The sequence below is a fragment of the Triturus cristatus genome, chromosome 1_1, assembly GCF_964204655.1.
Source record: "Triturus cristatus chromosome 1_1, aTriCri1.1, whole genome shotgun sequence".
Lineage (NCBI taxonomy): Eukaryota > Metazoa > Chordata > Amphibia > Caudata > Salamandridae > Triturus > Triturus cristatus.
The window spans coordinates 32,704,670-32,732,471 of NC_140579.1; the positions used below are offsets into that span (position 1 = coordinate 32,704,670).

The 27,802-nt window shown below is 47.2% G+C and overlaps 1 protein-coding gene across 1 annotated transcript in view; it reads left to right on the forward strand.

The window, feature by feature from the left end:
* The first annotated feature begins 4,572 nt into the window (after positions 1–4,572).
* Positions 4,573–27,802, forward strand: part of LOC146869251 (proteasome subunit beta type-7-like) — a 51,161-nt gene continuing 27,931 nt past the window's right edge. Inside the window, exon 1 of the mRNA XM_085646204.1 lies at positions 4,573–5,482. Coding sequence (XP_085502330.1) covers positions 5,418–5,482 — 65 coding nt within the window. The 5' untranslated portion in view covers positions 4,573–5,417. The remainder of the gene's footprint in view (positions 5,483–27,802) is intronic.

The window sequence follows — 27,802 nt, forward strand, 5'->3', positions numbered from 1 at the left end:
GGAAAAATAACCGAACAACTGGTCTATAGAGAACTTAGACAATACCTGGAAGCAAATAACATACTCCATCCGCAGCAGTCTGGTTTCCGTCCCAAACATTCGACGGAAACAGCGCTGATAGAATTATCAGACACGATCAAACTGTTACAAGATCAGCGAAAAAATTCAATCCTCATTCTTCTTGACCTGACCGCGGCGTTTGACACCATTTCCCATTCCATCCTCATCAGTAGACTGATGAACATAGGGATTTCAGACTACGCTCTATCCTGGTTAAAATCATTCCTTGCTGACCGATCACAGACTGTCGCTCTGGGCCCTTTCCATTCAAAAGAGAAAACGATTTCCTCAGGCGTCCCGCAGGGTTCTATCCTAAGTCCCCTCCTTTTTAACATCTATCTCATTCCTCTCCTGTCCTTGATTGAATCCTTTGGAATACCTGTAACCTCCTACGCCGATGACACCCAGCTCATCGTGCCCTTGGATGGTAACTCCACCAGCGCCGAACTCAACCTCAAGAACTGCCTAACGGAGGTCTTCCATTGGATGAACGCAAATCATTTGAAGTGTAATTCAAATAAAACGGAGATTCTCCCAATTGGAAAGAACACCTCCTTCCGCCCAGCCCTCTGGTGGCCAGACGACTCAATCGCCCCCCCCCAAACTGTAACTACGGCCAGGAATTTAGGCGTCATTTTCGACTCAGATCTCTCCTTTGATCAACATGCTAAGACTGTAACCGGCAAATGCTTCGGGACAATAAGATCCTTAAGAAAGTTCTTCAACTTCCTCCCTCTCGACGCCAGAAAGAGTGTAACAGTAGCCCTTATAATTTCACGACTAGACTACTGCAACGGCTTACTGGCAGGGGCAAAAAAGAGCACTCTCGCGAAACTCCAGAGCGTGCTCAATACAGCTGCTCGACTTGTACTCAAACTGCCCCGTAGAGCTTCCATCTCCGCAGCCCTTCGATCCTTACACTGGCTACCTCTCCACAAGAGAATTTTATTCAAGATTCTAATCGTCGCCTTCAGAGCTTTCAATAAATCCGGTCCAAAATACCTCCACAGACGTTTTCCCCACTACACCCCCAGGCGATCTCTCCGTTCGTCCCAGGACAACCTCATCCTGCCTGCAAAGTATAATCTGAAGACGAAGGGAGGTAAAACCCTAAGCTACCTGGCCACCAAAGCATGGAACAATCTGCCCAAACACCTCAGGCAACTAACGCAAGAAAAACCATTCAGAAAGGCTCTGAAGACTTGGATCTTCAGCCTCCCCGATGATCTCACTAAAGCAGCCATCTAATCCCTCTCTGTCCCCAGACCGGTCATCAAGGATTCTCAGCGCCAAGATGCTCCTTCCGGAGCGAACGCCGCGCTTTACAAATACCCCTACAAATACCTGGGGTACTAGTTCCTCTATTTCCTATTTGGATTTAGAAAACGTCATAGACCCCGAATCCGCACTGGTGATGGCAACAGAGGAAATCAGAACACCTTTGAACAGAGGAGGGATAGCCGCTTTGGTCCTATTGGACCTTTCTGCAGCTTTCGATATGGTCAACATTGGTTGACCGTATGCAGAGTCTGGGGATAGGAGGTTCTGCACTTGCTCCCCTATAGTCGTTGCTTGCTAACAGGCAGTAGGTAGTGGCAGTAGGAGAGTTCACCTCTAAGTCTTACTCTCTGCCATGCAGAGTCCCACAGGGATCATTTTTGAGGCCTACAATGTTTCATTTGCATGTCACACCACTGGCCAGGCTTATAAAATCTTTTGCCCTATCCCTGGCATCCTATGCAGATGACACGCAAATTGTTGTGTCGCTGTCGAAGGATGAGGTCAACTTTGGGGACACTTTTGGGAAGTGCATGAGTGAGGGGAGTAAATGGATAGATGGCAACTGTCTGAAATTAAACTCATCACAGACAGAGGTCCTTTTATTTGGCAATAACCCATCCTTTTGGACGTGGTGGCCATCTGAATTAGGCTCTCGTCCCACTGCAGTATCTAGAGTAAAAGATCTGAGAATAATGTTAGACACTGAGCTGCAGCTGAAAGAACAAGTCAACAAGGTCACCTCTGCCTCTTTTTGCTCCTTAAGACTATTAAAAAAGAAAATAGAGAAAAATCTTCCCTTCGAGCTCTTGCAGACAGTAGTCAGTTCTCTTGTATTGGCCAGACTTGACCACTGCAATAGTCTCCATCGTAATCTCTCAGCAGGCTCACTGAAGAAGCTTCAGACCTTGCAGAATTCAGCGGCACGCTTTCTTTTAAAAACTCCCAAATTTGAACCAGCTAGAGGTGCCATCAGGAAACTTCGCTGGTTGCCGGTCAGGCTTTAAAAGCATTGTCGCGCGGCCTACAAGACCCTCCAGGGACGAAGCCTTTTCATTTTTATGATCAGTTTGAGGTGGAATACCCCCAGCAGGGCTCTTCGTTCAGGTTTTGCCAAGAACCCGGGAGTTCCCTCTTTTAGAAGGACCATTTGGGGCGGCAAATGTTTCTTTAGGTCCACAGCCCTGTTTAGGAACAGCCTGCCACTGAAACTCAAAACAGCTCTCTCTCTGTCGGCTTTTAGAACGTCCCTGAAAACATGGCTCTTGTCCAGAAATAGGTGATCAGACCTTCCCTTCCCTGTCTCTTCTCGCCTCTGGTATTAGTTTGCGCTTAATAAATTCTTCATTCATTTATTCCCCACATTTCATTTTCCATACCAACGATGCAGTCACTACTTACATTGGACATGTTTTACTTCCTGCAGCATTCCTTAGGACTACTTTCTTTTCCAGATGATGTGTTTCACGTGCAGTATTTTATCACGCAACATGTAACATTTGTACATACTGTGAACCTACTCCGTACCCCCTGGTGTCTGACCGAATTCAGGTGGTGAGTGGGTGTTTATGCTGATGCTGCAGGCAGTGTGAATTTGGTACATCATAGAGGTGTGCAGACTACATGCACATCCAGTCTTTGGCCTCTCTGCAGTGCGCACTTGGAGTTGGTCACATATGTAGCAGCTGCAGTTGTGATTCTATGGTAAAGTGTGTGAAGGGGTGTTCCACAGTGAAACTTCTGACAGCACAAAAAAAAAGAAAATGCAGTCCTCACAGGTGAGTGGGTGTTTCTGTATGCAGGCGAGATGGTGACGTGGGGGAGATTAAAGGAATTACATGCAGGAGAGAGTAAAAATGGTGCTGAAGAGGAAAGAGGCGACTTGTTAGACATGCAAATGAAGGATTTCAGAGGGAAGGAGAAGAGAAAAAAGACGTTAGTCTCTAATAAAATGAGAGACTGCAGAGGAAGGTTAATGGAGAATGGAGGAGTGATTGAGACACTCTAAAGACCACTGCGCTTTCCACAGATCCTGGCCATCATTCATTCAAAATCTTACATTTTTATTCCACTTATTCAGAACATACTCATCATTATCGCCCGTGTATGTGATACTGTAGCGGGCAGTGGGAAAGCTGAAAGGGTTTGATTGTCTTTTGATGTGATCTATATCTCTGGATGCTGGAACAAAACAAGCACAGGGAGACGCCGATACATGTGTCAGATGGCATGCGGTGTGAAGGACAGGTGTGTGGGTTACATGTTTAAGCCACCGCCTTAATGACATAAGACATCAATCTTAGTTACATTTCTGTGGTCACGTTTATTTTTGACCCCCCACCTCTTTTGAGTAGTACTAGATTGTTCAACCATGCTTACCCACGAAAGCAAGGCATTTCATACTAGCAATGTTGTTCATTCTTTGAAAAGCGTCGGTGTTTCCGTCTGTGCAGCCTCAAAGCCATCAGTCGTACAGGCGGAGGGGTGTCCTGGCAGTCTGCTCCAGTGGAATTATATAATGCCAAGTTAGGAGATTCTAAAACGACATTATAGGACCCTCCTCTCTGCCTCTGCCATGCTCTCTCTTTCCTCTTTCTGCCCAGGGCTTGCTGTGAGAACTCAGGCCAGGCGCCTTGAGACCCCCGCTGGCACAGAGAGGGGAGAGACAGGGCTGCATGATCAATTGTACCAGCACTTTGCTTTATTTGACAATCCACATAGCATGTTTACGGCGGTTCCATCTGCACCGAGTTGGGCGCAACCAACAGTACCAGAATGGAAGGAAACGCATACAAAGATGCTCCCAGCAGGCACAGAGGCGCCACTCAGCTCTCCTGCAGCTGCGCACAGCACCCTTACTGGAGGTGTGGTGCCACAGCAGTTACACAGTTGAGTCAAGGACTCTGTGGCAGGTGTGTGTGGTGCGCAGATCTGCTGCTTAGGAAAGAATAGTCAACAAGGATAGTCAAAAAAAGAAAAAATATATTTTAAGCCCATTTCAAACTCCGAGTAATACGAGAGCCTCTGATTTAGCTGCCCCCAAACACCTCCCCCCCCCCCCCCATTGTGAGGGGGAGAGAGTGGCGACCTGCCCTGCAAGCTTGACAAGGCAGAATAAAATCCCCTTTGAGCGGGGAGGGCCGTTGGGCGGGCAGGGCCCTGGAGCTCATCCAAAAAGACGCGTGACTTCAAACCGAAAGTGAAAGAGACAACGCAGAAGTGGGGGGGAGAGCGGGGAGTCAGCAGTCGACGCCAAAGGAAGCAGAGACACGAAAAAGAGAGAGAGAGGAGAGACTAGGGGAAGAGACAGACGGAGAGAGACCGAGCGAGAGATCAAGGGAAGAGACAAGAGGGAGAGACACAGCCTCAGAAGAGGCTGACAGATAGAGACTAGTGCACGGAGGCTGAGGAAAGACATAGAGACACCAGGTGAAGAAAGAGAAGGAGAAGAAACAGCCGGGGAGAGATCGGTCAAGGGAACAAGGGAAGAGGCAAGAGATAGAGACGAATCCTGACAAGAAAGAGGCTGACAGAGAGAGACTAGTGCAAGTAGACTGAGCAAAGACAGAGACCAGGTGAAGAAAGAGAAAGCGAAGAGCCAGCCGAAGGGAGACCGACCCAGAGAACAAGCGAAGAGACAGAGAAAGAGAGAGAGAGATAAACAGAAGCCTACGGAGGCGCTAAAAAAAGAGAGACAAACTAAATTAGACGGAGAAGAGACAACATTCAAGAAAAGAAAGATAAGGGAAGAGACAGGCGAAGGGAGAACTGTGCAGACACTGACGGAGACTGGCATAAGACTAACGAAGAGAGACAGGTGAAAGGTATATAATAAGAATAGTCAAAGACACAGAGGGTGGGATACTAAGAGCGAGCCAGAGAAAAACAGACAAAAGACAAGCAATAAGAAGAGACAAACGAAGAGAAATTTGGCAGAGAATGAGAGGGACTCATTATTAAGAGAAAGACTGAGACAGATCAGGGTGGAGACGGGAAGACGACGAAACATCGCTGTAGGCACCAAGTAACCCGCTTGTCCAGTCCGTGAAATCTGCTGACCGGAGGCTCGTGCGTCCACCATGCTCGCCAGGGGGGTCTCACTCACGCCCCCCGCTGGTGGCTTCAGCTTCGAGAACTGCGTCAGGTGAGACCCCCTAGTACCGAGCTGGGCAGACCTGAGTAGTTTTACGTCCTAAAATGGTGGTTGCCACCATGGCCTGAGGGAGGGCTTCACCTCAGGAACAAGACCCTCTCCTGTGAGGGTTGGAGGATTCAAACCCCCTCACCGGAGTCTCCTCATGAGAAAGCAAGGGGGGAGGGGGGAATGCCCGTGTCCCCTGCAAACCACGGACTTTGCCCGTGCCTCTGAATACGGGTGACCCTCCCTGGTCGCTTCGAGGCCTCCCCATTAGGGTCCGTGGTTCATGATGCTGCACACCGACCACCCCATAAAACCTCTTCTCCATGTTAGCGTCATCCATAATAAACTCTTTGTAACCAGGGCTGTCTCGCACTGTTTTGGCGCCATACTTCAACATGTGTGTTTTGTGGCAACACACCAATTTGTGTGTGTGAGACTCTCCCTATAATGCAATGCACCCTAAAATACGTACACAGAGAGGCGGAAGAGAGTAACTTCTTGATTGGTGTTGGGGGGGGGGGGGGCATTCTTACCGTCTGGGTCTAGTTTGCAGTACACCTGCACAGGATCTCACGTGTTTCCGAGTCTGCATGTCCATTTACTGCAGGGACACAACCCCCCCCCCCCGCCCCCTCCACAGCCACAATGGTTCTCTTGCACTTACCTCCATCATGTAATGTCCGACTCAAATCAGGCTGGGGGAAGCAGGGTGCAGGTTATGTGAAGGGAAAGAAACCCCCTTGAAAGCAGGGTACAGCCACGGGTAAGTACACATGAACATTAATCTCTCTCGCTCTCTCTCCCCCTCCCTCCCTCCTCCCCCCCCCCCCCCCCCAACAGCTAGCCCTCCTGCACCTTCTCCCTTCCTGCAAGCAGGGCTGACCTTTGCTGAAATAGCGCCTGCGGGTGGTGCCAAACAATTTGGCATCCTCACTACTGCTACTTATGCCTACTGCTCCAGGGCCGGACTGGGAACCGAAACCGGCCGGCTGCGGAGGCGGGTAGGGGGTGGGGGGGGGGCTCGGTGGGGGGGGGGGATAGGGGGAGGGGGAATGCTAGTGTAATACTTTGTGCTGCTGTTGTTGCAGGGGGCCGATATTGCAAAACTGGCCCCGGTAACAAAAACATCCCCCAAGGGTCTAAAACCGGCCCACCGGTGAAACGCACGGTGCCTGCTATGGCCAGTCCGGCCCTGCCTACTGCCCCCTCCTGGGTTATAGGTCATCCCTGGCCTGGTCTTTTCTTTCAATCTGACTGCAGGTGAAACCCTTCTCATGGCAGTCAGCCCTGAGGACTCGGCGCCAGGTGTTTCTGGGCTTTCCTCTTTTCCTTTTCCCTTGAGGGTTCCAGGTCAGGGCTTGCCTAGTGGTGTTTGATGCGGGTTTGCGGAGGCCGTGACCTATCCAGCCTCAATGCTGCAGATGAGTGAAATGAGGCCGCAATAGGCCCCCTTTTATGTTCAGCGGTCAGTTGGCGCACCCCTTCGTTGGGCCCAGCTTGCCCATGGCAAAGGCTGGCCCGCCTGAAAGTATAGGCCCAGTAGTGTCGTCTATTCGAACATACCAAGCTTAAACTGAACCATCGACTTGGAGAGTGGTTGTTTAATAAACACTGTAACGAGAAAGATGGAACGCAGTGTAATGGAATTACCACTAAACTAATAAAACATGAATTTCTCATTTACTTCCTCGTTGCAGACATTTCACAGTAATGCAGCCAAGGCATTCAGAGTAATGTATGTTCAACCAACACCTGGGAGGAACATAAAAGAGAGAAAGACGTAAAACAAATGCTGCTCTAGTGCGATTTATTCAAGTGTTTCCACCACTGATTTATAATTAAGGCTCCCGGTTTTATGGCATTTATTTTTTTAACATTTCTGTCTTTATTTATCCATATTTATTTTTGGGCCATTTTAGCCATATTTATTTTGTGTTTTTTCTATAAATGTAGTTGTAAAACTGTACATTCCCATATTTATTTAGCTGATAAAACACGCGCTCATACTTTGATGCCTGTCGTGATTTCGGGATTTAAACTGACAAATATTACGTAACAATATATCAACTATATATTAGCATTACACCACAAATGTACATTGACATATGCCATTATTTAAAGAAAAGTCATCCTGTATTTTAATTTCCCATGCTGTCCATCTGCTCAGCTGTTAGGCTACAATTCAATAAAGACAGCTCGGAAAGCCACTTAAAAGAAGCATTATTTTCTGTATTTATCCACTGTTAAAAATAAATGCAGACAGAAAACATATCGTTTTCTGTCTGTATTTATCAGTAAAAATCCATAAAAACACAAAACAGGGAGCCCTAATTATAATGCTATTTTTACTCCGAACTCACCATAATCCTCTCCATCATTGGATTTATAGTGCACGTGCAAACGTAGAAGGAACCGCCCAAGTCGCTGCCTTGCACATTTCCAAAAGAGGTAGCCGCTGAACCTCCACCCAGGAAGCGGGCATCCCCCGGGTTGATCTTCCCTGTGCAAACCCAGGACAGGTTGACCCTTTCTCTTTGTAAGCAAGAGAGAAAGTGGATTTCACCCATCGATTCAGAGATTGTAGTCGGGAAGAGAAATAGATTGTTGCTTCTTTTATTTGGAGGGGATAATTTCCTCCTTTTTATTAGACATAAAAATGGGACTATGAAAAACCCTGCTGGAGATGATTGCGCAATACATGATGAGGTAATACCAGATTTCACTGCTGCTCCCAATATTTTTTACTGGTATGGACATAAAAATACGGCAAAATACCGGTACGGTGGCAATCCTAGGAGGGTCCTGTTCACATGTGGTGATCTAGGTTTTCCCTCTCTTGAAGGCCCCTTATGGCCCACAGGGATGGCAGCTAGAGTGGTGGCTTGATCTGCATTGCCTACACACACACCAGGAGCTGGTGAGACGGGCAGCTCCCCACTGGCCCCGGTGCGTCTCGCAATGTCTGACTTCATGACACGTAGAGCCTTGGGGGGTCTGCATGAAGCTGCTTGACAGGGCCTAGTACTTGGCGGTCCAGCTTTTGACTGCTTGGATCCAGTCCGTGCCTGGCCTACCACGGCCTCTCTCGGGTGGTATTAGCTGGCTCCGAACCATGTTTGGCTTGTCATGGCAGTGACCCCACTGGCCAGGCCTGGCTCCAGGGTTCTCAATCTGGGAGGGCCATGAAAACACCTGGGCGGGCCATCAAGATGCATGAGGGAAGCAGGCAAGAAACAACAAAGGCCTACTGGATACACGGACGGAGGTCATTGCTGCTCTCTGTATATAAAATACCCTCCCACATAAAACCAGCTAACTACTTGATGTTGGAGTTATTACAAGTATTAGAATTTTGGGTTGCTTATCAAAATCTTTGGCCAATCTTCAAACAGGCTTCCTTCAATGTCATATAACACAAAATCTTTGCCCTGTCTATGGTTGCAAATATGTTAATGCCGGGGAACTACTGTATGCTCGCTTCATTGACATCGAAGCGACATTTGTTGGAGTTGATAGGAACATATTGTGGATTAAATGTATTAGCTGCAGGCTTCCATACTGTCTGTTGCAAGCTGTCCAGCAGCTTTAAGTCAGATCCTTGGTTCAAATAAAGCTTAGCAGCGTCTCCACTTTTCCCCCCAGGATCGATATTAATAAGGGGGTGCACCATGGCCGTGACCTCAGCCCTCTCTGGTTCAGCCTCTATGTGGCAGACGTCTGGGCTGCTTTGGCTATTATAGATCTCGAGCATCAAAGAGGGAATGGAGCTTGACACCAATATTACAGTACGCAGCGGACACAATCACACTGACCAGCATTAGCATCAGCCTGCGTCACCAATCAAGCGCCCTCCATATATACAGCAAAAACAAGACCGCACTAAAAACAGCAAACACAGAGGGTTTAGTGTTTGGCGGAAAGGTCAAGAAAGCAGGGCAGTGGTGTATGACTCGTCAAGCAGTTGCCAAATTACCAGCCTACAGACACCTTGCTTTGGTTAAACGAAAAGGACAGTTGTCATGACCATTGCTAACCCTGAAAACGCATTCTTACATAGGTGTGGTACGGATGTTGTACTCACCTCGCAGGCCCAACAGAAAAGGCATTCCTAGATGCAGCAAGGGCCATAGCTCTGTGCACCTTGGCCTCTGCTGCAGAGGCGCATACAGGGAAACTCTCACAGAGATCAGTTGAGCTTGTTCAGAACATTGTTCAGGGTACCTAACTCCACCTAGTATGAGCGAGCTAGAATGGAGTTTAGTCTAACCAAGTGCATTCTGGGAATGAAGCTTTGTCCTGATTTACACCAACGTAGAAATTCAGAGAGAGCGACATTAAAATCTCTGCTTCTGTTGGGGTTGCTCGGCTTAAGGGCTTCCCCCACATTCCCACAGTTTACATTCATACTTGTATGCTAATTATCCCCGGGCTAAATTTTAATTATGCTGGAGTAATCAGAGTAAATTCTGTAATATCGTGTCACTATTCTGATGCAAAATGACTGAAAATGACACAATTAACATTGCTCATATAATTTTTAATAAATTGTGGCAAAAATGCTTATTGCAAGAGCACAGGAACAGTAAGCGAGTAGCAGCTGGCTGCTGTTGTTCGTGTTCTGTTGTAATTAGAACTATTCTCTTACAGAAAAGTGTATCCTCAGGTCCATTATGGACATGAGAGTGAATATTGTGCTAAGAAAAATGTGCTAAATGAAGGGTTATCCTTTTGCGTAATCGCACACAATTTTGCTATAATTTTGCTGCAGCAAATTACACTAGTTACGCCCACCATGATACTAACATCACTGGATATGCAGCAGGTATGGAAAATTGGATTGCTGCATGGAGACGATCTACTTGACTGTAGGAGATAACCATCTTGGGTAATGTCCCCCTGATTTTTGCCCTATCTGTTTTGCAGGCTTTAGAACTCTGTGCACTCTGCCAGAGCTAACCCGTAGTAACAAACCTGTGCTCCCCGTAAACATTTTTAAATTGTCTTTTTGCTAAATGGAACATTTAATTTGCCTATAAGCCCCTAGTATATGGTTTAAAGTGCACCAGGACCTGGAAGTAAAATGCCGTTTGTGGACTGCAGCACCTATTGTGACATCCACTACAGTGGCAGGGAAAACATGCCTTTAGGCGTACCTGGTGTAACCTGACTGTTCCTACACGGGGTTCCTTGACTGCTAAAATGCAACCTGTTAAAATAACCCTTTTTGACAGGAGAAATTCTTCCTAGTAAATATTAATTAGTTAGCCCTATGTGGGCATTGTAGCTCAAAATGCAGTTTGCATGGTGTTTAAAAGTAGGACATGTAGAAATTTTAAGTTGAGATGTCCTTACAGTGACTAACACGCAAACGCTATTTTCACTGTAGGATGCCTGGCTGGCCTGTACAGAAACACTGGGAAGCGATATTACATATTTATTTTGCTATCCCCAATTAGGGACCAGCTAGAACAATGATTGAACAACCAGTTTCATTTTTATTTTGAAACCCAATACAATGGTAAAGTCGCATGTTTAATAAATGTTGAGGAAAGTTACTTTTTTCCTGTCTGAAGCTTTAGGAGCCTAATTTTCATCAGCTCTCCAGCAGCAATTGAGTGAATGATTAGCCCTGATGAGTTGTGAAAACTGCTCCTAGAGCAGAGACAAAGGCTTGAGTGTGGGGAGGTGTTTTTGTTCCTCTGAGAGGAAGACTAGTTGATGTGTGATCAGGAACTTAATTGACATCAAAGGGGTCTACCCTGTCGCATGCAAATGTTAGTTGATGCCAGGAAAGGCCCCCAGCCCTTGTCCTCCCAGTCAGGAAGGCACCAAACGCAGTGGGCAGTGAGTTGTCACCTGAGCTGATTAAGAGTGATCACAAAGGAGAGGACTGTTCATTAGCCTGGATGCACTTCTGGGTGAGCACACAGGCTTTGCACAGGGGATAAGGGTTTTCCCATTGTGTACTGTAGCAGTGAGACGCACTGGAATTGTTTGCAGTAGGGCAAACGGGAACTGCTGCAAAAGTGGGTAGGGTTACCACCAGGAACTTTTATCCATTGATTTGAGAGGGACTAAGAGTCTGTGAGATGGTGGCCTCTGCTGGAATGAGTCTTGACACTTCGTTGCGTCTACCTGGACATCTCCTACCAGCCCTGAGAACCTAGGACTTGTAAGTTTTTGACCTTAAAGACCTCCAGACGACCAGGGCAAACCACCCCAACCTATTCGTCCAAGGCACAACCTTGCTGGGCTAAGAAATTAGGATTCTCCCACTAAGAGTTTCTCCGCAGTAGCAAATATGATTCAGTGGGCTCTCGTGAGAAGTAATGCGGCCTCATGCGATCCACGGTCTAATACAGCCTGCTGCCTGGCCCCACTGAAGGATTCCGAGCTCTAAAAAAGAGAGTAAGTCTGAGGAAAGAAATCTTGATTAGGTGAAATTGTTAAAAGTATTCAGTAGGTTAGAGGATATCCCTGTGCGCGAATTTCAAATTTTCCCAATCTGAGCATTTTTCACCGAAACCAACGGCTTCAGTGGAACATAGACCAATGCCTAACTGACTTGCCGTGCTGAAGGAGTTTGACTTCCATTATTAAGACTAAATCCCAAGGTAAAACCTCCGACCATGTCGAACCTCGTTGGTTTAGCAAATTCGCACTCGATCGCGGTCAGCCTGACATTTCACCTAGGTCCCGGTCTACCACGACCATTGACTAGAATTGTCGTTTCCATTTTCATATGCTATTTTGCCTCAAATCTTTAAACAATCAAATCTGGTTCTCCGGATTTGATTTTTGATTATTTTAGTGTCATTTTATTAACTATAATGTTGTCTATTTTTCTAATTCGGTTTGGGATTTTTATTGCTTGATGATTTGACTTTATTACTATTTTGGTAGTGAATAAATATTTTACACTTTGTCCTAAATTAAGCCTGCTCTCTCTGGACTTAAGCTCCAGGGGGTCGAGCTCAACCTAATTGAGTGACTTCAATGGTTCACCCTGACAAAAATTGTGATTCTTCCTTGTGGTGAGTAGTCACTCACCTTAAATAAATAATCTAAATTCTTACAGTTATTCTGTACATCATTACAAAAATCAAGTTGACACACAATTCGGCACACAGAGATTAAGAGACTGATTTAAATCTTGCTTTCTTACTGCCGTCCCACTGCGGCGGTGGTCCCAAGTACTCCGTCAATTTGACAGTGGCCCGCCCGCCATATTTAGATTTTGTGGCAATAGACATGAGACCGGTGCGGTGGCCGTCTTATCAGCTGGCTAGCAGTACTCCATTGCCATCAGGCCGGCGGGATTGCGCCGAGCCGATTTAGATGTTCCCATTGAGCTGGTGATGTCCTGGTGGCGGAGTCTTGATGTATTGAGGCAATGGTAGCGTGGAGACAGGTAAGTACTACTTATTTACATCTCAGCACACATATATGTTGTGTATATTTCAATATGTACATGTAGGTAATGTGTACTAATCATTGTTTTTACATATAGCATTGCACACACCAATGAGTGTACATGCACACAAACCACAAAAGCATATCTTAGAATCTGGCGACAAAGGGTTGGCTGTACGTCGTGGTCAAGTAGCAGCAGGACAGGGAGGACCTGGATAACGGCGTTAAAGATGGAATCGGTGGTCTGGCCCCGAGAAAAATGGTATTTTTCACCTTTTTTTCTTTGTTTCCCCCAACCCGGGCTTGGAGGTTTCTCCACTACAGTTGCCTCCCGGAAAGGCACTTTGTAATCTGGACGGAGGGAATCTCGGCGGAACTCCCTCCAACAGCTGTTTTAGTCGCTGACGTCGTCCGTGCAGGAGACAGATCCTGGCGGAGTCGGCGGGACTGTGTCGGCAATCTTCCATCCAATGCGCAGCCAACATCTGAGTCGGGCAGGTGGACTGCCAAGGCGGCGGGTGGGAAAACCGCCAAAAAGCGACTGCGAGACCAGTCCCGCTAAGATCTAAATCAGGCCCTTAGTGATTTGTTGAGTCTAGCGCCAAGGCCGGGATTCAGACAAATACGTTTTCACAGGAATCTGATCTTCTTCACTCATGTCAGAGTTCATAAATCCATGCATCAAACCTACCAATTTCTCACCTTTTGTGGTGTCAGGGAATGCTAACGATTGAGATTTCTAATACAATGCGGACAAATACTATTGATGAGAACAAAAGATGATTTATAGTTAGGAGGGAGATAGGTTCCTCTTGGTAAATATTTGGTGAAACCAGTAAATGATGCATTGTAATGGATAATGGGCAAGAAACACGGATTAAAACAATTGGAATTAAACGCCATTTTACATGAGATTCAGTGTCTCTCAAAGGTACGGTTCATTTAAAGCTCTTGCCGCAATCACAGTTTTCATAGAGAGGTATGGCTTTAGAAAAAGGCACAAAAGGGAGGTTTAAAGCATCTTGCTGCCTTTGTAAGGGGGCAAAGGATGGGGCAGACAAAGTCACATGGAACACACCAAAATAAGTATTCTTTGGCATGTGATTGACTCTGACCCAGCCCTATCAACCTTTCAGAGACGATAACTGTTTCATCATTGAACAGCCGTGGGTAGGTTGCCACCCTGCAGTATTGTTTCTGGTCTAGCGTGCATTTTTATGCAACTGGGAAAATGAAATTAGACTGCTTTTTTCCATTTCATGACAAAGTTAAAACAGCACAGTCAGGAACAAACCACTTCAAAGGTGTTTTACAGTTTTCGATACTATTCCGAAGTGATCTTTAATCCAAACAGGGGAGAACTAACAGGTTAAAAAAGAATACAAACACTACCAATGCAAGAGGACGAAAATACGGTTCGTCCCTCTCCGCTACTGGTTACGGCACAGAAGCCATTTTATTTGTAACTGTCCCGGATCCATGAGGGTGCAGTTACATTTGAGCACCTACACAGAACACAAACCTTCTTCTACATCTGCGAAGATTTACTACCCTAGAAGACCTTATCTTAAGCCCTGATGAAGTTTACACCAGTTGGACGAAACACGTTGGCTGTTTGGCTGTTGTTTTGTGACCAAGAAGAATAAAGAACACTTTATATAATACCTACAGTGGACAGACAAAAATATTTCTGGTGCAGGTGGTGCTTTCCACTTTTGTGTTAAGGTGTCATTGGTCTTGGAGACTGCACCTTGGAAACGGCAGGAGCAGTGGAGATGCACACCGTGTGAGCTATAACACTCCCAATTTTGGGACTCTTTTGGGGTAATAAGTGGTGGGGAGGTGCGTCACAATCACACAGTTGTGTGTTTGTCCGGCTTGCTGTTTCAAGGTTTTGAGTGTAAAAAAGAATACAGAGAAGTCTACACATTACATGCAGGCACCAGCTTAGGGCCTTTCAAGAATCTCCTTAAGGAAAGAAATTGCCATTTTTCTCAGACAACAAGCAACCTTTTCAATTGGTAGTTTACCGGTCAAGGTCTTGACCCGGGAGAAAGTTTCCCTGGCGGATATTGAGAGTGTCCCGTCCTCGTGGGCAAAGAAAGAAAACCTTGAATATGTTACAGCAAAAAAGTGCTTTTCCCTCAGCTCTCATGTGAGTGAGATGCTAGGCACAGAGGACAGGAGCAGGCACATGTCAAACATTGAAAAAGAAACACAAACGGACACTCTTCTGCATGGGCCTTGTTAACTTCGGTTTATATAGCGCCAACTCACCTACAGGTCTCTAGGCGAAGTCTACTGGGTTCCCTTGGGTGGGCCTGGCCACCTGTCTCTCCTCTAGAGCTGGGCCTATTGCTGGCCACATACGCTACTCTTTTACCTCTGGCAGATTATTTCTCAACCCCCTCAACAGTCTGGAAACAAATCCCTCTCTCTCTCTCTCTCTCACTCTCTCTCTCTCTATTTCTCTTTCTCTTTCTCTCTCTCTCTCTCTCTCTCTCTCTCTCTCTTGCGCTATCTCTCTCTCGCGCTCTCTCTCTTTCTCTTGCTCTCTAACTCCCTCCGGCCAATGTACATTCCAACAACCAATCAGACTCCGGCCATTCAATGTCAATCATCCAGCACTTCATTTTGCATCATTCCTTCCAGTACAATGTCAGTTTCTGTAAAGCCTAAACACAAGGCTTGCCTCGTGCTCAGCCGCTAGGGCACGTGCTGCAGTCAACACCTTTCCTTTATACACACTTTCACATACCAGCAGGGGTGGTGGGCTTACACAGTTAACTAATAAGTATTTACATCTGACCCCAGTCCGTTAGCGGTGCCATTGAGTGAGTCCAGAGGCTGTTTAGTTTGTGTTGTGATCTAGACAGTGTCTTTTATCTGCAATGCACATTCTGTGTATGGACTCTCTTCTGCTCCCAATTTTGCCTCTGTGTAGAACTTGCAGGAATTCTTTAGAAAGGGGGAGGTTGTTTGTAAGATGGTTTCTGTCAAATTTCCGTGCTTGATTATTTTCTATATTTTCTTAAATTACGATCAACTGTACTGGTCGTTCCGTACAAGTGTAAATGACTCATGTTTTTCGGCAGCCTAACGCTGGTGTCTTGTTGTTGGCGGCCACCGCAAGAAAGGGTGGTGGGATGGGTGGATGGAACGCGGGAGGGGGAGCGCGTGGGGGGTATCACACAGGCGGGGGTTAGTAATAATATATAAAAAAAAGAACTTACCTAAAGCCGCCGGCTGCCTCCCGTGTCGTGACTCCTGTCCTCTTCGTGGTCCCAGTAGCGCCTGGGACAAACTCCCATCCAATCCTCGTGCTGCAGTGCAGAGATTGGCCTGTGCAGGCTGGAAATACGCTCCGCTCAGACCAGGGAGGCTGTGGGGTTTCTCCAGCCCAGCTCTTCCATGCAGCCGGGCTGGAGAAACCTAAGTACGCATTTGTGTTTGGCCGGCCGGAGGCACATAGCACTCCTCCTCCCATGCCTCGACTCCGTCCCTTTTATTTTTCATTTGCTGGCTCTGAGCCAGGCAGTGGGGCAATGCTCCTCCGCCATTGCAGAGGAGCCGCCGCTGTAAAACAGGACTCCCCAAAACGCTGAAGAAGTTCTAAATATTGTGCAAATGGCTGCAGTAAATGATAGTCCATCATGGCCATTCCTGCAATATATGTGGACATGTTATAAAACATACTGGCTCATTAGTTACTGAAAATGAGGCACAGACTCAAAAAGTCAGGGCTGGGGGGAGGGAAAGCTGGAATTTCAGCTCAGCTTTTCTCATATCACAGTCTAAAATGTACAAACTTGTTGTGCCCTCCCCCATATGTACACTATACCTGGACGTAATTCGCGGAGTTTTGCTATGCGGAACTCTGCGAAGTTACAAAAGTTCAGCGAGTGGCTGAGTGCAGTGCGAACTGCAGTTTGTGCTGGTACTCCTGCTGCTTGGGTAGAAATTCTACCCGAGCGGCAGCTCGCGAACTTACCGTTCAGGATCGCAAACTTACCATTTGCGATTGCGAGCGGGGAAAAAACGCCGCTATACATCGCGAAGCAGAGTTTTCTGCACTCCGCAAGCTCCGCGGAGTGCAGAAAACTCCGCGAACGGAGCGCAGTTCACCGCCCAGGCCTAATGTACACTAAGTATTACATTTCTGTCCTTCCGAAATAAGGAGTTCTCAGTATTACAAATGCAAAAGAAGCAGGCACCTATCTTCTGAAAACTGACTGCTCCGTAATTGTTCTACGGTTTTGGAAAAATCTAAAAAGATGACTTCTGCAAAAAGGATAACTTAATGTTCTTGTAAACAAAAAGTAGATTAAAGTCAGTAATGGCAATTTTAATTTCAGGAATGAAGTTGTCATATTTTATTTTGATATTAATAGTACTAATGTTATTTATTTTTTTTTTTTAAATAAGGTAATCACATTTTGTTTTAATGACAATAATATGAGTTTACGAAATTTTTGTGAGCCCGGCTGAAGACGAAGAGCCAAAGGCAGCTTTTTCCAGGCCTGGGCAGTAAACACGGACACAGCCTTGCCCCCTAGGCATAATTCACAAAACTTTGGAATGGTAATTTGGCCAGCAGAAGACCATCATGGAAGTCTGGGGGGCAGAAGACCACCATGGAAGTCTGGAGGGCAGAAGACCCCCATGGAAGTCTGGAGGACAGAAGACCACCATGGAAGTGTCTGGAGGGCAGAAGACCACCATGGAAGTCTGGAGGGCAGAAGACCACCATGGAAGTCTGGAGGGCAGAAGACCACCATGGAAGTCTGGAGGGCAGAAGACCATCATGGAAGTCTGGGGGGCAGAAGACCACCATGGAAGTCTGGGGGGCAGAAGACCACCATGGAAGTCTGGAGGGCAGAAGACCACCATGGAAGTCTGGAGGGCAGAAGACCACCATGGAAGTCTGGAGGGACAGTATATTTGTAACATATCTGAGACATATGAGCCCCGCGTTGCGTGATATAGAGCTTTGTGGGCATCTCCCCTTCAAAGGCAGCCAATGAAGCTGTCTAATAGGAGGCAACACTGTCATATTTTCTCTTAACAGAGATCTGTCTGGCTGCTGCATTCTGTATAGGTTGTAACCTCCTGGTAAGGTACTCAGTGAGCCCGATATATAGGGCATTTCAGTAATCCAGTCTATTAAGCGCCAAGGTTTGCCCCAGCAATTGTCTGGAATACTGCGGATCACCTTCCTAAGTTGTCTCAAGAGTAGGAAACAAGTTGAAATGAATTAGTTCATATGCAGCTGCCACTTTAGAGTTGTTTCACAGAATGAAAAATGCTTATTTAATGAATTTGATATCGTTTTAATGTATTGTATCTGTTATGGCTGTGTCCAGCATGTTGTCAAATAGAATTCGTAAGTTCCTGGACGAAGTTGCGGGTGCCGGGCATTCACCCAAAGAATGAGGCCACCACTCATGGGACCAGATGGAGGGATTCCCAAAAATGAGAACTTCTGCCTGATCAGAATGAAGGCAGAGATAGTTGTGATTCTTCCAGCTGGCCAGTTTAACCATGCAGCGCCTGAACTGCGCCTGAAATAGTGAAATGTCGCCTTCCATGCGGATAGCAGTTGTTGACCAGAGCTTGCCCGTTTCTATCCCTGGTGTCAGGGCCACAAAGACAGAAGAAGGACAAGAACGCAAGCAAAGCTCCAGGAGCCCTGCTATGGGGTCAGGGGCCTGCCCTGTGATGGTATAGGAAGTGAGAGTGTGTGATGTCACTTCCGCCATCAGGGGCATTTTGATGAACTGATGTCTGTGAAGATGAATTGATTTAGGGGTCATCAGGAGGCCCAGAGAGGCAGGACAGTGTTCCTCCTCCTCCCCAGCCAGTGGCATCTGCGTCAGTCATCTGTGCTGCCAAGAAACGGCTTGATTGTTGCATATCTCCCTGTTGGAAAGTCTGCTTCTTCTCGGCGCTTGGCCTGCATTACATCAATACCAAAACTATGTAATGAAACAGCATCCATGGTCCAAATCACCTCCATGGTCCGGGAAGCGGTAAAGAGGCGCCTAGATGTTCCAGAAAAAAGGATTTACAGCTCACGGCTATGAAACACGCCATGGCAACCTTATTGCAGGGGTCTTGGTACATCAATCGCAGTGCTATGTAAAGGTTCTGGGGCATATTTACTCATTTTTGTCGCAATGCAGGGCAGCATTGCATGAAAGGGGTACAAGAGAAATGCACCCTATCAACTAAGAGATTTCTGCTATCTCCTAGCGCTGGCGCACTGTGGGCTGCATAGCGCCAACGCAGGAACCCCTGCACCATACTGCAAGGGTGTCTGCGTTACAGGCAGGATTGTTTTTGTGTAGGAAGAGACACTAAGGTGCAGATTTATTTAAAAGCACAACACATTACAGCGCTGAGTTGCGCAAGCGGTAGAAGGCACCACACTTCGGCTGCTGTTCACTGCTCCTGTGCTGGTGCACAGACTGCAGCCGGTCACCATGCACAACCTTTGCACCATGGTGCAGAGAGAGACACTTCTCTTCCAGTACAAAATCGCGTGCCTAGACACATTTATAAACAATTCAGACATTGTACTATATGCAGCACATCTACACTGTGTGGAATATTTGATGAAAACAAAACATTGGCCGCATTAAACATCTGGCGCATTTTCCTTCATTGCGCCAGGTGCACCTTTAAAAATGTGCTCCCGGCACAATGAAGGAAACTGCGCAGCATTATGGGGAATGCGCTGCCCCCTTCATCCACTCCAGAGGCCTGTAATCACGGGGCGCACTGACAGAACACAACCTTTTAGTTGGCGCACTATCAGTGCGCCTCCTGACGGCTTCACTGCCTCTGCGCCCATATCAGTAATACAACGCGGGCGCAGAAGCAAAGGGATTCCCTCATTTGCATGGGGCACGCCCTCATGCAAATTTGGGAACGTCCCTTTGAAGATAGCGCTGGCACTTTATGTGCGCCAGCGCTATTGGTATTACAGTAGAGGCCGCACAAGCGTCTGAAGCCCCTTCTGTAATACCAAAGTGCACCGGATGTGCAAATAGGGCTCAAACACCTTTTGCGCCGCCGGAGCACTTTATGTCATATGCCCCCAGGTCTTCATATTAGCACCTGCTTCAAAGAGGGGTTTTGACACAAAGCCCAGTCTTCCTAGCTTATTAGCTCAAAAACTATGGGTACTTGCACAAATCTGCCCACATTTTCCCCAAGAAATGCTCCTGTGACGCGATGCAAAGCAGAACAAAGTGCTATTTGTGCTGAGGGAAGGGCACCTTTCCAGGCCAAAATAACTTTCATGCTGCAATTAAAAGCAATGCCCATTCCAGCTACCAGACAGTTGCAACAAGCCATTCTCCTTCGTTCTTTTACTCACAAAGCAGAGTTTCGCCCATAGACCCCCGAATCAGACTGCACCGCTCCGGATTTATTATTAACCGTCAGTAATAACTGCCTGCCACATTAAAAAAATGCCAAACGGGGGGATTTTCAAGAGCACAAAATAGTAAAATAGCTAGACACAAAACAGTAAAAGAAAAGCTGCCTCACATTCGTTCCTAAAAGTGAGCAAAAGAAAATTTAAAATACATCTAGCCCTTGGTGGTAAATGTTATTTGCATGCAGGTGAAAATCGCCAAATGTTTGACAGCCCAATAGAGAGCAGGAGGTGGAGGTTGGGCGAAAAGTGATCTTGATAAGAGTATTCCTGTTTTTTCTCCTTCTCAATGGCCACAGTCAAAAGAACATTCCTTGCAATAGGGCCAGTCAGTAGCATGTGTGAGATGAGCCGACGCCTATGGCGTAGACAGTAGACCTTTAGAGGGGCGTAGGAGCAGCCTAAAGCAGTCTTCTTCAGCCGTGGTTCCAAAGGAGGGTTCATGTGCACATTTCTGCATTTTGACTGCTTTTCTGCTCATGGCTCTCCTTTCTCTTGCCCCCAAAACCTCCATATTTTATAGGTCTGGGCGGTGATCTCCACTCCGTTCACGGAGTTTGCAGAGTTTTCTGCACTCGGTGGAGCTCACGGTATGCAGAAAACTGTAGTGAGATGGAGTTTTTCCCCGCTCGTGCTCGCCACTGTCAGTTGGCGTGCGCAAGCTGCCACTCAGGTAGAATTTCTACCCTAGTGGCAGGAAGATCTGCGCTAACGCTTGCGGAACTACGCAGACTTTTTCACGTGGAACTCCGCAAACTCCGCCCAGGCCTAATATTATACTCCATTACCCCTCTCCTTTTCTTCAACAAACAGACAGTTAAAGAGAACGAATGGGAGAGTCACCAAATTTGGTGTCACATGAGGCACTCTCTGAGCAAAGGGCAGCTTTGCCATTTAATCATTTATGTGGCGGCACAATAATTCTGATTTTAATCCGGAGAAACAGTGGTAGTATAAATTGCCCAAATGCAGATATAGCAGATAGAACAGGACCAAAATCCCAGTAGTGCCTGGATCGCCTTGTAATATCACCCATTATAATAGGTAATTACATTACACTGGCTGGAACTAGTTGAAGAAAGCAGCAATTTGGCGCCATTTTCTGTTCGTATTTTTCAATTGACCAATCTAAGATTAGAAATGCCACTTAGATTGGTAAAAAAAAGTGAGCTAACAGACTACGAAAAAAATTCAACTTGACATTTTTAGGTCTCACCTAGCGTTGCAGTGCGCATGCAGTGCTCGCTCTGCGAGCCTTCTTGTAATCAAGCCAATTTCAGAAGTGGACTCTAGGCTCCGCCCCTTCTTTCCATTGGCTTGCGTCATCGTGCATGCTAAACCCTGGCTTTCCATTGTCAGTGAGGCTTTTTAGTCCCTCCTTGTTACCGCCCTGTCTCCTTTTGGCCCCGCCCACCCAGACGGGATCTTTTACTTGTGGTTAGACTGTCTCCTTCAATTAGTTGGTAGGCACTTTCTTTTTGTCATTCGTTCACGAAACGCGATGCTGCAACGCTATGCCCTCAAAATTGTATGTTTTTGTTATTTCTTAAATGAGCGGGGCGCCCACTAGGGACACCACGCTCCATATAGTTATATTTTTGCGGTGTCCACTTCAGGGACACCGCACTCATCCCAGCAGCCTGAATTTGATGCAGTGCGACGCCTCATCACAGCGGCCTGTGGTTTATTGCACTGAGAAGCTTCATCTCAGAGGCTGCCATTTTACGTCATGAGAAACCTCATCATAGATGCCTGCATTAAATGTAACAAGAAGCCTATCGGATGTGCCTGCATTTAATAGGTGTGGCTGCCTGACCAGAGAAGCCTGTATTTAATGTCCAGAGAAGGCACATCAGAGATGCCTCTGTGTACTACATACGTACAGGAGCATTACCACAGAGGTCACACGCAGAGCGCGTGAGGCGTAAAAACACCTACCGCAGAAGCCGCTACGATTAGAAGGGTTATTGACAGAGCCGCTTGACCGATCGGGATAATCGATGATGCCGATGCTCACCCCGGGCGGGAGGCTCACAGACACTGCTTGTGCTCTGCCGCAGCCTGGGGGACTGCAGAGGGGGACAGAATTACATTTAGGCTTGTTGGGCCCGCAACGTGACCGCGTGACTGTAATCAATTAGGGACATTCCACGGACCCAGGCATTAAACACCGAGCGGCTCTGTGAAAAAAAAAAAATGTGGGTTCGACGATGCAGGGTGTTATAGAACAAGCAGACGTTTGAGAATGTATCCCAGCACAAAAAGTAATTTCCAACCAAGCGCCAGGTTTTTCAGCCTTTTATGCACCCCCCTAAAAAAAAATAAACATAGATACGTTCTCAAGAACGACCCTACTAAGCAAGCAGTCGGCTGAGAGAGTAATTTCATTTAACATGTTTTTTAAATAACTGTAGATCTCATACTGTGGATATAGATTGTAAAGCCAGACCGAGCATTTAAAATACTTTTGTTGCAAATGTCTTTGTGGGAGTAAAGTCTGGTGTTTCTTTGACAGGCTCCCACACTCGGGCACGTTGGCGCTCTGTCAGCCCTTATTTTGCCGCTGGAATGCTAACTTTCGGAAGGCTGATGCTCACACGATGGGACGAACATTCAAAAACATTTGCACTGCACCCGTACCTTCGATAAATGCGAGCATCGATTTTCCGTTGTTTTATGAGAAAATAAACTTTTACATTGTTGCTTTCGTCTTACGTTTGCTAGAGTCTTATTTTAAAAAAAAAACTGAAATAATTATATTTATGCATAAGTGGCCCGTGCAACTCAGAATGTCACTAACAACCCTCACTCAATCATTTTCGCAGTGACTCCTTGGTTTTAGTTATATTGTTGCAATCGGTGCGAAACAGGTGAGTTCACCTAAAGTTGAGGACGTGTTGTATCCATTGTCTTTATATATCAACTTTTTGTGTAGAGCTACTCTGCCGTTTCTGAACTTCACCTGCACTTGTTAGTTCGCCAATTCATTGTCCTAGATGTATTAATGTGTGAATGATGGAATGCCGAGACTGGAACTCGCCACGTCTAGATGACTACATGTTGTCAGCACTGAGCATTCAGCTCACTGAGCCATGATGCGATATCTGGTTTATGAATGCATCACTATTGGCAAATAGCGAAATTGAGACGACATGAGAGATGAGCCACTTTGTCCAAGATCAGACAGTTGGTTTCCTCGGGTCTGATCTTCTTACATCTGGCAGCTCACATTGTGTTATGGCTTTTCTTTAGTGTGTTGTTGTACGCCTACATTGCCCTCAAATGCGTATTATTGTTATGTGATAACATTAGCACCTATTATACAGGGCGCTAGGAAACGATTGAATGCATTTGGAAGAGCTATAGAATAAACTGGTGTCACTGTTATTATTTCCAATGCCTCTCGTCTCTGTAGGGCGTCTCAATCTGGATGTCTACCAATATTGTCACTGCCCTCGGTGTCAGAGTGAGCCCTGTCCCCAGGGCACAAGTTCTAAACAAGCATTTGCAATGCAATAAGTCTCACATTTACGTGAGTTTGAGCTATTGGCATTGTAAATGACAATACCTTTTATTTATGTTTTAAAAAATAATAAATAAAAGGCATTGTCATTTACAATGCCAATAGCTCAAACTCGCGTAAATGCGAGACCTATTGCATTGCAAATGCTTGCTTTATGTTGTATTTTGTTTTCTTCAGATACCCGCGAGAGGTGGGGGAGCAATAGAGAAGCAAGTGGGGAGTGGGGGGGGGGTCGACACAATAAAATAATAATAAAGCCTGGTTAGGGAAGGAGTTGTGAAAAGCAGAACATGAGGGAGAGAGCAATATGGAGAGTGGGGTGGGTGGTTTGGGGGGATGTAGCTCATGGGAGCGGGTGCAACACATGATGAAGGGAGCAACACGGAGCATGGGGGTGGGTATTTGGCAGGGGAGAAGCACACAAGGGTGAGAGCTAGAAAACACGTGCACTCTCATGGAGTGCTTAAGGAAAATTTTAAAAAAAGTAGTTCCTCAAAAGTGAGCAGGGAAAAGAAAAAGATACACATCAGATGGTAAAGAGGCTATGTTTCAGAGGAGAGGTAAACACAAGATGGGCTAGGATGGACAAGGAAAGCTAACAAACAAAAATAAAAGAAATAAAAGTGATAAAAGGCCAACAACTGGCCGCAGTGGGTGGGCTCTAAGCCACTGTAAATTCTTGGTATAGATGACAATAGGTCTGGCACTACCTGGTTTAGGATACATAATGAGGTATTGAGCAGACTGCGCGGTGTTCTTGCTGTAATCAGTTATTCAAACCTTAGATATGTATTCTCGTGGCTTTTTCCACATCTAAAGTTACCAACACAGGCGGTATAACTTTCTTGGTACCACTCGACGCTTCCCAGCTGAGTGGTCGCTCCCTTTGGCTCCGGTATCGTTGTGTAACGCTTCTTGCTGGAAACTGTGTGAAATTAATTGCCTGCTGTGCGCTTTGTATGCCGCTTTGCATATTTCATTATTAAGATTGCCAGCGCGACTTTCCTGCTCTTTTAGTGTATTCCCCCAAGCGCCCTCCATTTTGTTGTTGTTGTCCTCCTACTTAGCCCGCCCCGCCTCCCAGCTGAGCCGCCCTCGCCCCTCCCCCCACCCTCCTTATATGACAACCGTTCCCGCGCGCAGCGTTCACGCGCAGCGACCGCGCCCAATCCGCGCCGAAGGTGCGCCAAAGGTAAGCCCGTCTACGCCTGGACCGCGCCCAGCGCCAGACCCCCTGGCCCTTGCACCCCCCACCCCTCCCGCATCACTTACGATGCCACCACCCTCCTAGCCCTTAACCCCGGTCGCGCCCCCAACTGCGTCCAAGCCGCTCCCGGACACACCCATGGACCTTTCTCTTGCTACTCCTGCAAATTCAGCGGCACCGACAACATCTCCGCTACGACCACACCACAAATTCCCGACCCCAATCACCTACAATGCATCCTTCTCAACACCCGATCGATCCACAGGCACGCCATTGACCTATGGAATCTACTAGACACCATCTCTCCGGACGTCGCCTTCCTAACAGAAACATGGATGAACGCTTCCTCCGCCCCAGACATCACCATTGCCATCCCTGAAGATTATAAGATCACACGCAAAGACCGTACCGGCCACACAGGAGGAGGAATCGCTATCGTCCATAAAAAATCAATCCGCATCTCAACCAGCTCTGACACCAACCTCGCCAACTCCGAACACCTTCACTTCCAGATCCACATCGACCCCAAGACCACACTCAGAGGCACCCTCCTCTACAGACCACCAGGACCCCGCGCAAAATTCAGTGAAGAAATCACGGACTTCATCACTCCACACGCGCTCCCCTCCAAAGACTACATCCTTCTGGGAGACCTCAACTTTCACCTTGAAAAGATCAACGACCGCAACACCACCACCCTCTTGGACAACCTCGGACTTAAACAACTGGTCACTTCCCCCACCCACATCGCAGGCCACACACTCGACCCCATCTTCACCTCCAGCAAACATGTCTCCTTCAACTACACTACGGATCTCCTCTGGACTGACCACAGCTGCGTTCACTTCACCTACAACAAGCCAAAACCCACCAACCACCTCCAACCAACTCTGCAAAGAAACTGGAACAAAATCACCATCGACCAGATCTCCTCATCGCTCCTTCTAAACACCCCAGCCCACTCTTCTAACCCAAACCAAGCCGCCGCCAACTTCACCCTTTGGTTATCCAACACCGCCGACACCTTAGCACCACTGAAAAAACGACAAATCAAACTTGGCAGCAAGAAGGCCTCATGGTTCAACGATGATCTTAAGAAATCCAAGAAACTCTGCCGCTCCCTCGAAAAGGCCTGGAAAAAAGACCCAACCACTAGCACCAAGGACGCCTTCAAAAACGCCACCCGCACACACCACCAATTAATCCGAAAGGCCAAGAAAACAGCATTCAAGGATCGACTTGACAACAGCGCCCACAACAGCAAGGAACTTTTCAACATCGTCAAGGAGTTTACCAATCCCTCGGCCAACTCCAACGACATCACCCCCTCTCAAACCCTCTGCGACTCCCTAGCCTCATTCTTCCACAACAAAATTGCAGACATCCACAACAGCTTCGACAACCAACCCACCGAACCATATGCCGAACATTCTCCCCCCTTGAACACCCTTAACGACTGGAACCCAATCTCCACTGAGGACACCATCCGCCTGATGAACTCCATCCACTCAGGATCCCCCACAGACCCATGTCCTCACCACATCTTCAACAAAGCAGACTCCGTCATAGCACCACACCTCCGAGACGTCATCAACTGCTCCTTCAACTCCGCCACCTTCCCGGAAAAATGGAAACACGCTGAACTCACCGCCCTTCTGAAAAAACCCACAGCGGACCCCACCGAACTCAAAAATTACCGCCCCATTTCGCTCCTTCCATTCCCGGCCAAAGTAATCGAGAAAGCTGTCAACAACCAGCTCGCCGCTTTTCTCGAAGCCAACAAATCCCTCGACTCCTCACAGTCCGGCTTCCGAGCAAAACACAGCACTGAGACCGCCCTCATCGCAGCAACAGACGACATTCGAACTCTACTGGACAATGGAGACACAGTCGCCCTCATCCTCCTCGACCTCTCTGCAGCCTTCGACACAGTCTGCCACAGCACCCTTTTACAACGCCTCAGAAATATCGGAATACAAGGAAAAGCACTTGAATGGATCACCTCGTTCCTCACCGGTAGAACCCAGAGAGTCCGCCTTCCACCATTCAAGTCCGAGGCCACTGAAGTCATCTGTGGCGTACCACAAGGATCCTCACTCAGTCCCACCCTCTTCAACGTATACATGAGTCCCCTCGCGACCATCGCCCGCCAACACAACCTCAACATCATCTCCTACGCGGATGACACTCAACTGATCCTTTCTCTCACCAATGACCCCAGCACCGCCAAAACAAACCTACACGAAGGAATGAAAGAAGTTGCCGAATGGATGAAACACAGCCGTCTGAAACTGAACTCAGATAAAACAGAAGTCCTCATCTTAGGTACTTCCCCCTCTGCTTGGGACGACTCCTGGTGGCCGGAAGCTCTTGGAAAAGCACCCATCCCGACAGACCACGCACGGAACCTAGGCGTTATCCTGGATTCTTCACTCTCAATGTACAGACAAGTCAACGCCGTATCCTCATCCTGCTTCAACATTCTTCGCATGCTCAAAAAAACATTTCGCTGGATCCCCACCGAAACCAGAAAAACAGTCACCCATGCTCTGGTCACGAGCCGACTGGACTACGGAAACACCCTCTACGCAGGTACTACCGCTAAACTCCAGAAGAAACTCCAACGAATCCAAAACGCCTCAGCCAGGATCATATTAGACATCCCGCGCAACGAACACATCTCTGGTCACCTGAAAGACCTCCACTGGCTACCCGTCAATAAGAGGATCACTTTCCGAC